Source organism: Erinaceus europaeus, chromosome 1 (genome assembly GCF_950295315.1).
Source record: "Erinaceus europaeus chromosome 1, mEriEur2.1, whole genome shotgun sequence".
Lineage (NCBI taxonomy): Eukaryota > Metazoa > Chordata > Mammalia > Eulipotyphla > Erinaceidae > Erinaceus > Erinaceus europaeus.
The window spans coordinates 153,951,293-153,965,013 of record NC_080162.1 but is presented as its reverse complement, the minus strand read 5'-3'; the positions used below and the strand labels follow the sequence as shown (position 1 = coordinate 153,965,013).

Below are 13,721 nucleotides of genomic sequence, written 5' to 3'. Positions count from 1 at the left end.
TGCTGGAGAGGGTGTGGGGTCAAAGGAACCCTCCTACACTGCTGGTGGGAATGTCAATTGGTCCAACCTCTGTGGAGAACAGTCTGGACAACTCTCAGAAGGCTAGAAATGGACCCACCCTATGATCCTGCAATTCCTCTCCTGGGGATATATCCTAAGGAACCCAACATATCCATCCAAAAAGATCTGTGTACACATATGTTCTTGGCAGCACAATTTGTAATAGCCAAAACCTGGAAGCAACCCAGGTGTCCAACAACAGATGAGTGGCTGAGCAAGTTGTGGTCTATATATACTTCTTCTAGCGTTTGCCCTTCTTCCATAGCCAGTCAACAGCGTCAGGTTGAAAGCTGTCAGGAGCTGCTTGTTGCTGGCTTTGAAAGTGACTGGGATCCATGTGGATTCAGTCGGCTAGGAAGGATCGTCAGTTTCCCCAATGAATGGGTACTCACGGGATGCACCACGAGAAGGTCGATCCAATGTATACAATGGAATACTACTCAGCTGTAAAAAATGGTGACTTCACCGTTTTCAGCCGATCTTGGGTGGACTTTGAAAAAATCATGTTGAGTGAAATAAGTCAGAAACAGAAGGATGAATATTGGATGACCTCACTCTCAGGCAGAAGTTGAAAAACAAGATCAGAAAAAGAAAACACAAGTAGAACCTGAAATGGAATTGACGTATAACACCAAAGTAAAAGACTCTGGGGTGGGTGGGTGGGGAGAATACAGACCCAAGAAGGATTCAGAGGACCTATGGGGGTTGTATTGTTATATGGGAAACTGGGGAATGTTATGCATGTACAAACTATTGTATTTACTGTTGAACGTAAAACATTAATTCCCCAATTAAAAAAAAAGGAAAAAAAAGTTTGGCTTTGGAACAAAAACAGAGACTATGACCAATGGGATAGCATAGAGAGCCCAGAAATAAAACCACACATATTTAGCTATCTAATCTAAGACACTACCATGAAGAAAAGAAAGCTTCTTGAATAAATCGAGTTGGGAAAACTAAATAGCCACATATAGGAAAATTGACCATCATTATGTAATGCACACAAAAATTAACTCAGATGGATTAAAGATCTAGACATCAAACCTAAAACTACAGAAATCATGGTGATATACTTTAGGACCTAGACCAACTCATTAGCCAGGAAAACTAAAGCAATAATACAAACACAAAAAACAAGATAAAATTAGAAAGTTTTTTATACATCAAAAGAAACTACCACCAAAAAAGGCAACCTAGGAAAATAGGAGGCAGTTTGTGTATTATATTTCAGACAAGGGATTGATATCTAAAATATCTAAATAAATTATATATCTCAACAACAACAAAAATAAGCACCCTAATAAAAAGTGGACAAGAGATCTGAACAGCTACTTCTTCAAAGAAGTTATCGAAATGGGCAAGAATCACATAAAAATGCTTCATACAGGACCAGCATAAGGATCCTGGTTTGAGCCCCCGGCTCCCCACCTGCAGGGGAGTCGCTTCACAGGTGGTGAAGCAGGTCTGCAGGTGTCTGTCTTTCTCTCCTCCTCTCTGTCTTCCCCTCCTCTCTCCATTTCTCTCTGCCTTATCTAACAATGACGATATCAAAAACAACAACAATAACAACTACAGCAACAATAAAACACAAGGGCAACGAAAGAGAAAATAAATAAATTTAAAAAGATGCTTCATATCACTTATTATTAGATAAGTGATAATTAGAAGCATAATGAATTACCACCTCATGCTAGTGAGAAAGGCCTACATAAAAAGAGTGGAAACAAGTGCTGGTGAGGGTGTGGAGAAAATGGAGCTTTGGTATGCTATTGGTAGGAATGCAAATTGGTGCAACCCCCTACAGAAAATAATACAAAAAACTTTTGAAAACATAAGCAAAAGTCACAAAAACACTCATCTGAAATGATATAAGCATTCCTATGTCCATAGCTCTACTATTCCACATAGCCAAATATGAATGAGTATATATATTCAACAGAATGCTACACAGCCATTAAAGTAGATGTCATTGTGTCACTTGTGAGAAAATGCAAGAAACAGGTAGTGATTATGATAAATAAAGTAAGTAGAAGACAACCGGTAGAAGATTTCACTCATAAAAATATACAGATAATTAAAGCAAATGAATTTGTAAAAATAACACACATAAAGAATTGACTCTTAAGACTTTGAAAGCTATGGTCATTTCTTTTCTTTTTTTTTTTTTTTGCTGTTGCAGTCATTATTGTTGTTGTTACTGATGTCATCGTTGTTGGATAGGACAGAGAGAAATAGAGAAAGGAGGGGAAGACAGAGAGGGGGAGAGAAAGTCAGACATCTGCAGGACTGCTTCACCGACTGTGAAGTGATGCCCCTGCAGGTGGGGAGCTGGGGGCTCGAACCGGGATCCTTACTCTGGTCCTTGTGCTTTGTGCCACGTGCGCTTAACCCACTGCGCTACCACCAGGGCCCCCAGATATGGTATTTATGGAAAGGAATGGGGCAGGGGTCGTTGAGGGATAGGTAGAGAGTCATTTTTGATATGAGTTTTTGTGTGAATGTGGTGAATTGTATATACATACCTATATACATAGGTGTGGAAATAAACTAACATAATCTCACAAACTAATAATTTTTAAAGCATGGTTTGGTGAAATAGTGAGAGTGAAAGTTTGATTGGCAAGATTTAGGAGAATAGCAATGACAACCTAAGTGAGAAGTTTAGCTGCAAAAAGAAAGACAGACAGGAAGTTCAGTTCAAGATAAGAAAAGAGAAGCTAGTGCCCAATTGTATCGGTGATCTTTGGCTAAAAACACTCATTTAGGGGTTCAGGTGGTGGTGCATCTGGTTAAGTGCATATACTATAGTGTGTTAGGATCTGAGTTCAAGCCCCTGGTACCCACCTGCAGGGGGAAAGCTTCACATGTGATGAAGTAGTAGTCAAAATTAGAAGAAACTCATTCACTGGCATCTTTCAATATACTTGGGCATAAATATGATTTTTATTTAATTAAATACATTTCAATATGAAGAAGTATCCCCTGCATTTTATTTTCTTAATTATGTACTCAAGTAAAATACAACCAAGTCAGTAGCATGTTCCCTGTTAAGAATATCACTGTAACAAGTCACACAATTTCTGCCTGAAATATGTTTTTCTCTTCCCTATCTTTCTCCCTACCCTGACATTGCTTTTTCCCAGTAGTGTCAAAGGTAACTTTTGTGCTTTATAGTTGAGTCACCTCTCAGCCCTCCTGCAGGATAACAAGAAGCTAAGGTGGGAAGGAGCCCAGGACCATGTTCTTCTGTCTAAGTAATGTCCAAGATGAAGTCCATAAGAAGTTGTAATAAGAAGTTGTATTACACTCTGAGTTCAAACAACCCATTGTCAGAGACCATCAGGGTTCAAAAAAAAAAAAAAAAAGTGTGAACTCTGACCAAGTTTATAGTCTTAGCTAATGCAACTGTAGGAGTTTAATGTTAACTCCTTCACAATATACCCAAGACACACTAAATGTTCTCACCTTATGGTTGGTTTTCTGTTATATCATTTAGCTGATTATGGAGTTTTATCATTTATTTATTTATGTTTAGCCCCCATCTCAGTTGTATCCCTTATTTCATCTCCTTTGGGTCTAGCTGGCCTCATACCTATTCATGGTAGACTTTCCTTTCCCCCCTCATATCCTAGCATAGGGTATGTTCTCAAATTCAACATAAATATTAAGTACTTTGTGCCTTTTCTTCTAGACTCCCCTTCTCTATGTCATCTTCCCAAAACTTACCTTCATGATTTGCCAACTGAATGGATTTCAACATTTATATGATCTTTCTGATCTAAAAACTCCCCCATAACCCTGTTCCGAATAATTCTACAGTAAGTGCTTCCTAAAATACTACAGCTTATCTTGTTTTTCTTCTCAAATAACCCCATGACATCTTATACATGCAAACCCTGAAGCCAAGCACTTTCACAAGTCACTATTTCATTCATCTATATAACCCCTGTAGGACAACTCACTTAAGGTTCAACTCAGGGCCTTCTGTTCCACAAAACCTTGTCCCTGCTCCCATGATTCTGGTCTCCATCTCTGAAGTCTATTATAATTTTAACTATTACATACTGCCCTCAGGTGTCTGGTCTTAAAACTCTTCTGAGTTACAAAACCCTTTAGAATATGATGCAAACCAAGAACTCCTTTCTCCAAATAAAAATTCCACTTTAATTAAGTTTAATTAGGCTTGTAGACTCTCTGAAGCCCTGACTTGTATCACTGGGGTCAGTGAGTTTTAGATGAATAAATTCTGGTTAAGACATAATCATTTTTCACTAATTTATATTCCTTTCTAAAAGTAAATTAGACTTGTTTTTTTCATGAGATCATGTCATGATCCTCTAGCTCTGACCATAGGTACAGTTACATATAAAGCATTTAACTTATGATTAAAAGTGCCCAAGAAGAGTCCAAAGTTCTAAATTATATAACACAAGCCTTCCAATTCCAGAATCTTAAACATTATATATGGTACTGCACATGACTTACGTAATTAGTTCTTTTTTGAGATCTCTTCCATGGAGTTTAGGTCTAGGGCTTGGTATGGAGGCCTCTCTAGGAAATCTTTTTTCCTCTAAATTTTCTAGAGAGATCACTGGGTCTTTCTGGAATGAAACAGAGAAACACAGAAGTCAAAAGGAAACAATGAAAGGATAACTGTAATTTATTAGGAATAAAATTCAGGTTTCATCTCAGGGACTTAGCTGAGATTAATTATAGGATTTTTATACAAAATAATAATTATGATGATGATGATACTAATAATAATATATTTCCTGATTGTCATGGATTGTTGTTATCTCCAGTGAAAAACTAGCTATTTAATTGATGGAAAACCTCTTTAGTTATATTTTGGTAAATAACTGAGACAGTTTGGATCTATACAGTCAAGTTAAGAACTTAATATCTTTGGGGTTTGTCATATAATGAAAATTTCCCAGAGAACACAGAAATATGAACACTATAGTTACTGGTTTAAAAAAATACGCTGAAAAAACAAATCACATGAAACTTAAAATAGAAAAGGTAGGGGCTGGGTTGTGGTGCACCTGGTTGTGTGCACATGTTACAGTGCACAAAGAACTGGGTTTAAGCCCCTGGTCCCTACCTGCAGGGGGAAAGCTTCACAAGTGGTAAAGCAGTGCTGCAGGTGTCTCTTTCTATCTCCCCCTTCCTCTGAATTTCTGGTTGTCTCTGTCAAATAAATGAAGATACTAAAAAAATTAAAAAATTAAAAAGGTAGAAGTTTAGTTTAGGGGGCAAGCACTTGTGGGCCCAGTTGAATACACATAATACTATGTACAAGGGCCCAGGTTCAAGTCTGCATCCCCACATGTTGGGGAGGTGGGGCAGGCTTCAGATGCAGTGAAGTCTCTCTTTTCTATTCTATCTCTCCTCTGCAGGTGACTCTCTCTTCATCTTTCCTCCCCTTTTCAGTTTATCTCTGTCTCTATCCAATAAAATAACAATACAAGGATATTTAAAATGTTTAGATTAACAGTATGCCATTTTTAACATGCAAATAATGAAAATACGAATTAGTTGTTTAAATATATAATAACTGAGTCCACAACATTTTTGCAGCTAGATTTTTCTGTTTTTATTTTCACATAACTTTCATTTTTATTTTCATGTAACTTACTTCTTTTACAAAGTTGGTATCTTGTAATGCTACTAGTCATTGAGTAGAATTTCTTGTTGTACATTTCTAACTTTCTTGGTCTTCATTTAATAATGATCTTATTCCATAAGAAGGACTCATTATATTCCCTCTTCCCTCTCAATCTCTCTCTATCAACACATAAATTTAAAAAGACTCATTAATCATCTCAAAGCATATACTTGCTACATGTTCATTATCTTAAAAAAACAAATTATAATTTTCCATAGCAACATTACTAGTTCACTTTCATCACTATGCTTACACCTTATAAATGTAATTCTTTCTGGACTTAATTGTAAAATCAAATCCACTACTGCATAAAAATGGGTTTCAATTCTCAAAAGTACTGATTTTCATAAGGTAAGAAAAAGATTTTGAATCACTTACAGTAAATCTCACTTAATAAAAAAAACTATAATAGCAATATGGGAGTCGGGCTGTAGTGCAGTGGGCTAAGCGCAGGTGGTGCAAAGCACAAGGACCGGCATAAGGATCCCAGTTCGAACTCCGGCTCCCCACCTGCAGGGGAGTCGCTTCACAGGCGGTGAAGCAGGTCTGCAGGTGTCTATCTTTCTCTCTTCCTCTCTGTCTTCCCCTCCTCTCTCCATTTCTCTCTGTCCTGTCCAACAACAACAACAACAATAACTACAACAATAAAACAACAAGGGCAACAAAAAGGGAAAAAAAATAAATATAATAGCAATATGTAATTTTTATAGTATTGTGTCTACATTCAAAGCCAATGGCCAAAAATGTTGCAGAATTTTTTCAATCAAAAAAAATCTGAAAATTGATTTTAGTCATATAGGCAAATGTAATTTTCTTTAACTACTTTCATAGTAATTCAACCATTTTACAAAAAGCCACATCATGAGAAACATATGATAAACTATTTCATGTGACATCTTCAGAGAAAATGAATAAAACCCCTTTGATGGGAGTTGGGCGGTAGCGCAACGGGTTAAGCACATGTGGCACAAAGCACAAGGTCCAGTATAAGGATCCCAGTTCGAGCCTCTGGCTCCCCACCTGCTGGGGGTTCGCTTCACAGGCGGTGAAGCAGGTTTGCAGGTGTCCATCTTTCTCTCCCTCTCTCTGTCTTCCCCTCCTCTCTCCATTTCTCTCTGTCCTATCCAACAACATCAATGACAACAATAATAATTACAACAATGATAAAACAAGGGCAACAAAAGGGAAAAAATGGCCTCCAGGTACAGTGGATTCATAGTACAGGCACCAAGCCCCAGCAATAATCCTGGAGGCAAAATAAATAAGTAAATAAATAAATAAAACCACTTTGATAACATTTCTTAATATTAGTTAATATTATTTTTTAATTTTTTACCGGAATACTGCTCAGCTCTGGTTAATAGTAGTGCAGGGGATTGAACCTGCGACCTTCGAGTCTCCGGCATGAAAGTCTCTTTACATAACCATTATGCTGTCTACCCCAAGCCCAATATTAGTTATTAATAGTAATCATTTCATCTTATTGTAAATAAAATCAATCTTTTGACCTGCAGGTTCCACATCTGTGGAATTAACCCACTGTAGATCAACAATTCAGATGATACAATTAGGCCTATAATGATTTCAGACTATTTTTTCTTGTTATTATTCACTAGACATAGTACAGTAACTATTTATATAACATATGCACTGTACTAGGTATTAAAAGTAATCTAGAGATTATTTATTCTATGGCCAGGCCACTCTGAACACTCCTAATCTTGTCTGATCTTGGAAGCTAAATAGGGTTGGGCCTGGTCAGTACTTGGATGGAAGATGATTTAAAGAATGAAGGAGTATTGCATAAATGCAAATGATACACCAATTTATATAAGGGGCTTGAGCATCTGTAGGTCTTAGTTGGGGGGAGGGGGTTTTCTAAATCACCAGCAGATACCTGTGACAGCTATAGTAGCAGATAAATATATATCATTTAAAAATAAAGAGGTCAAATGCCCGTCTGTACATTAAATCTTGCTTGGATAGTGTGTTTCTTTTTTTTTAAAATTTATTTATTTATTCCCTTTTGTTGCCCTTGTTGCTTTATTGTTGTAATAATTATTGTTGTCTGTCTTCATTGTTGGATAGGACAGAGAGAAATGGAGATAGGAGGGGAAGACAGAGAGGGGGAGAGAAAGACAGACACCTGCAGACCTGCTTCACCGCCTGTGAAGGGACTCCCCTGCAGGTGGGGAGCCAGGGGCTTGAACCAGGATCCTTACACAGGTCCTTGCGCTTTGCACCACATGCGCTTAAGCCACTGCGCCACCGCCTGACCCCCAGTGTGTTGCTTTTTCATGTGCACAACACAGGCTTGATGCTGGCTCCCACTGCACTGACGGAAGCTTTGGCCTCTCTCTTTTCCTCTTCCTCTTTCTTTCCCTCTTCCTTCTCTTTCTCTCTCTCTATCTCTAACTGAAAAAAAGGGGGGGGAGGGTAAGGACTGTGGGCAAGGAGAGAAAGGGATGGGATAGAGAGACTTTGGGGTCCTGGGACATGATGATGGAAGAGGACCTAGGTTGGGGCAGACACCTATGATGATGATATGAGATGCTGTACCTATGTGATAACTATATTGTAAGCCATCAACCTGACAACAAAGTGAAAAAAATTGAAACTGAAATTTTCTATTAAAAATCCACAGAAAAATAAACAAATATTCTTTTAAAAAGTAAAAATAAAGAGAAATGTGTGATTGATAATAGTTGCCTACCAAGATACAAAGAAGCAGTATATATAAACCTTGTTTCCATGAAATTTTATAGAAAATGTAAAAATGATGCTAATTCTTTTCAAGTTTTACAATAAATGCCTAAAATGAAGTGATTTCTAATTATAAGACTTGGAACCTAGTAGTAATGCCACCCACTCCATTTATAGCTACCTCATTCTGACTTAAGTCATAAATGCCACTATAGAAATTTCAATCTCAAATAAAAAAATTATTTATTTTAATTCTTTTGTATTATCTTTATTTATTGGATAGAGGCAGCCAGAAATCAAGAAGGATGGGGGAGATATAGAGGGAGAGAGACTTGTGAAGCTTTCTGTCGCTTGCTGTGGTGGCTGTGGCTGGACGCAGAAAAAGGAGGTTTGGAGCAGAAAGGGAACACAATCCTTTATTTGCGCAGGGGTCTCAAGGTTGGGGTGGGAACGCAGCAGCTGGGGCCACGTGGAGCTAGCCAAAATGGCCGACTCCTGCTACATGCAGCACCCTTCCGTCTCCAAGGTGAAAAGCGGGCAAGAGAGCGAGGGGCGGAAGAAGGGCTTTTATGGGAATAGCTCTCGTGAGAATGAGAAGGGGGAGGAGTAACCATAGCACTCCAGGGTAGGATAATAACTTTCATGGGAATGGGAAGGGGGAGGAGTAACCAAAGCACTCCAACTATTCCAGGGAATTGACAATACCCTGAAGGCACAACATGGCAGAACAGGCCTCTGAGAATGTTTCAACTCTCATGGGAGCTAGCAATAGCCTGAGGGGACAACATGGCAGATGTGACTGCATCTGCACAATTTCCCAGCAGCTTTCCTCCTGCAGGTGGGAACCAGGGACTTGAACCTGGATCCTTGTGCACTCTAATATGAGCCCTTAACCAAGTGTGCTACCACCCAGGCCTCGATCTCAATTTTTTGATAATGCAAAATCTGATAGTATATGCATGTGGAACAGCCTCTATTTTTCTATTGGAATGTTGGTTGACTTATTATCATTATTTTAAAAAATGGCATAAAGTAAAAAGAGCCGTGTTATTATTTATTTTGTGATAAAGGTAAGAGAAAAACATCTCAGTCTGAAGAGATAAGGTGAGCAGAGTTCCTGAAATACAATTTCCTTAAGTTAGACTGGAGTCTCAGAACCACATGAGACAGCTATGGCAGTGGAGGAAGCTTCAGTGTTGTGATATCTCTCCCTCTCTGTCTCTCTAAGAGTAGGAAAAGTGGTTCAAAGTGGTAAAATAATGAATGCAGAACATCTCACTTTCACCTAAATAAAAGTGTAAAGGCCAAGGAATGTCTAAGAAAGCACTTAAATTTAGAGATTAAGATCAGGTGTTTGATGAATTTATACAATATGGAAGGCACAGGAATACAGAATTTTGAAAGAGATGATTGATTATGAAAAATTATTACTTGATTAACACACAAAAAATATTTGTAGAGTATAAGAAATTCAGTTGAATATAGTATCTCATAAAGCTCTAGTAATTAAGGTAATTTTGTTGGATATGCCTTATTATTATTATTTATTATTTTTTAAAATATTTATTTATTTATTTATTTTTGTTGCCCTTGTTGTAGTTATTATTGCTGTTGTTACTGATATCATTGTTAGGACAGACAGAAATCGAGAGAGGAGGGGAAGACAGAGAGGGGGAAGAGAAAGATAGACACCTGCAGACCTGCTTCACTGCTTGTGAAGTAACTCTCTTGCAGGTGGGTTGGATATGCCTTTTTAAGTAAAAAATCTATAAATTTTTATTATATTATTGCATTAAAACATGATAGTCTCTATCTCTTTTCTTGATTTGCTATACTATTAAAACAGTGGTGAAATCTACAGCACCACAGTAAGCCAGAGCTGAGCAATGCTTTGGCAAAAAAAAAAAAAAAAAAAATATATATATATATATATATATATATATATAATAAAATATTTAAAAATGAGAAAATGAAATACTAATGAACACCACTAAAAGAATTCTTAAATATGTTACAAAAGTATTTTATACTAGATGAATTTCTGAATGGTACCCAGTATAAAATAAAGCACTAATTTTTGTAGCAAAAATTTTAAAGTATCATTTAAAATATAGTAATTTTATCTTAGTTGTGTGAGAGAAGAAATATATATACACACGTGTGTATGTGTGTTTAGAGAAAAGATGTGCTCAGTGAAATTTCTTTAATGTACAGATGGACATTTATATTGATTCCAGTAAAGACCGGAACATAATGGTAGCATGAATAACAGATAATAGCATCTGGCACTTTTAACATTTTAAGCCCTGAAATCTTTGGAGAACTGACAGTTGAATAAAACTGACAGCCCTGGTTATTTCTCAGTACTTTCCTTTTGAGATATTTTGAGTTTTTTCCAGATTCAGGATTTTTTTTTTTTTAGGGGGCATCTGGATAGGCTATTTCACTGAGAGAGACAGACAATATTTTCTGAAAATTACCACCAAAATTAAGCAACTGTTGTGCATATGAACTAGATAATAATAATAATGAATTAGAAATAATCACTCCCTTTCTGGGTGTGTGTGTGTGTGTGTGTGTGTGTGTGTGTGTGTGTGTGTGTTGTGAGGGGTAAAGAGTGGGGAGCTAAAGGAGTTGAACATTGGAAGGGAAGGAGTGGGAGAGCAGAAACTGGTCTTCAGACACCGTATGTTGCCTGGGCCATGTGAAGTATCCCATAACCCCCACAAATGCTCATTAGGAATGGGAATCATGGATCAGTCAGTCCCTGTAACTGGCTTGTGTGGTCATATCCTGTACATCTGGGTCAGAGAAAGTTAGGTTCTGCTGTCCTGAGATGGCCCCTAGACCACTATTACTTTCACCATATCATACTCTGCATCATTTCCTCATAAGTCTTTGTTTCTTTAACATCTAATCATTTTTTTTCTCAAAATTCCTTAGTCACCTCCAGTTTTTGGTGCATTTTTGTCTTTCCCCATTTTCTTTCACCTTTTTCTTTACTTTAAGAAATTCCAGGTCTGTCACTTAATTGATATATGACCAAGGGTCTATAACTTCAATCTCTGGACTCTCAACCCCCCCCCCACAAATATTATTGTTAATAATTCTCCTTTTCAGGGTTGAGTGGATCATGAGCCACTGTGTATCTTTGTTCTTATTGGACATGATAATTTTGCTATGAGGATGTTAAGTAGCACATTTCTTATTTCCAAGATTCAGAACAGGGTATGGAAATACGCTATTAGTAGATTACTTAGCAAGGATGAAAGCACAAAGAACACAGGTTGAGAAACTAGCCTCAGGAATTACAGTGATTCAGAGGTCTTTTATGTATGTACAAAATAACTATCAATTGTCTAAGCAATGAACCACCCATTTTCAGATAATGACCTTTAAAAATAAAAAACTTTGACTCTAAGAACACACTTGGCTTACCCAACTCCTACTTTGTGATTCTTTGTAAGATTTAATTTCCACACAGTTTTTAAATTGTAGATTTCAAAACATTTATGTTGCAAGTAATAGAAAAGTTTGTACTGTCAGACCTGTAAGGAGGTACATCATTCTAAAAAGAATAGAGGTCTAAACAAATCCATTTTTCTCATGAATTTTCAGGTAAATAAAACACTGTTACAGGCATATAATCAGTTGATAATAACATTCTCCAGTTGAGTTCATAAAGCTGCCAAGGTGAATCCAGATGCTTTTAGAATTATGAAAAAATGATTCGAAAGTAAAGACGGGGCACTTGGTGTTACACTTGGTTGAATTCACATGCTACAGTATCCAAGAACCCAGGTTGAAGTCCCCAGTCCCCACCAGCAGGGGGGAAATTTTTATGAACAGTGAAACAGTAGTGCAGTTGTCTCTTTGTCTCTCCCTCTCTATCTTCCACTTATCTCTCAATATCTGGCTGTTTCTATTCAGTAAGTAAATAAATATAATTAAATAAGAATAAAAAAGAAAGTAAGGGCAAAATATTCATTAGATCTCACTTTCTGGTTGACTGAAAAGAAGTATTGCCAAGGTGGCAATACTTCTAGTTATTTACTAGATTCCCCTAATATGGGAGAGTCTCTTTGAATACAAAGCATGAAATGTTGGCCTTGCTTCTGAGGACACTCCACTTTAAATATCAAACAATAAAAGAGACCCTAAATGGTACTAAGAACTACTTGACCCAATTTTGCTTCACTGAAAATGAGGGTTGGTCCCATATATCTGACACTGTGTAAGGAAGAGAAATAATATTTCTGGTAAATGTGGACAATGGCCCATTTACAGAATAATTATAAGACTGAAAAAAATAACATAAAATCCAAGCCTCACCTTGTATATGGCAGTGAGATTATTCCAAAATAGATTGGATTCTATCCTACCAAGATTGCCCAAGCATGAACAACACAGATTACTTTGTAAAACGCTGTTGCTTGACTGTTTCTGAACCCCAATGTGCGATTAGGATTAGGTTTCCCTTTAGTGGTGCAGGGTGAGATACTATGACATGATCCCCACTGGTAAGTGACTGGCTGGAGATAAAACAATGTTGTGCATCCATCATTCAGTGTCTGACCATTTTAAACGTTACTCTCAAGAGCGGGTTTGACTAATTAATCCCAAACTCCTTAGGGTTGTGTTTCTCCACATCTACAAAAGCCTAACTTGCACCTTCTGGTATACACCAGTTATGCAGAACAACCAGTTAATAAGAATGCCCACAATTCTGGACTATAAAAAACAGTAGTTAGATGTAACTTCTGTACAAAACTAAAATGGGTGGTCTGGGAGGTGGTGCAGTGGATAAAGCACTGGACTCTTTTAATCATGAGTTCCCAAATTCAATCCCCGGCAACATATGCATCAGAGTGATGTCTGGTTCTTTATCTCTCCTCCTTTTTTTCACATGAATAAATAAATAAAATATTAAATACAAGCAAACAAAAAGCTAAAATGGTAGTGGTGGGGTAGGTACTGAACTGGAGAGAAGAGATACATATTTGCCAATCTGTGATCATCAAAGAGGTAATTCTGCTTCTTACACATTTTTGAGATGAGTTTATATTTACTAAAGTCAAACATATATTATTCTAAGAAGTGATTCTATTAAAAGAATACTATAAATTATCAGTGAAGGTCTTCCCTAGATATTTTGGAGGAATATTAAAAAGCTAAGCAGAATAAAACGATGAGCTGAATCTAATCAAATTCCCTTCATCTTTCTCTCTGATGGTATGAGAAGTGGTAACACAGATTGCCTTGAGATCTTGTGGGTTTCCCAGGGGTCTGT

General features: G+C 37.2%; 1 protein-coding gene across 3 annotated transcripts in view; it reads right to left on the bottom strand.

Moving 5' to 3' along the window:
- The window catches only part of ST18 (ST18 C2H2C-type zinc finger transcription factor), a 163,755-nt gene that overhangs the window by 40,714 nt on the left and 109,320 nt on the right, over positions 1 to 13,721 (bottom strand). For all 3 annotated transcript variants that reach the window (XM_007516048.3, XM_060198463.1, XM_060198471.1), the window contains one exon: positions 4,546 to 4,661. In XM_007516048.3, coding sequence (XP_007516110.2) covers positions 4,546 to 4,661 — 116 coding nt within the window. The remainder of the gene's footprint in view (positions 1 to 4,545; positions 4,662 to 13,721) is intronic.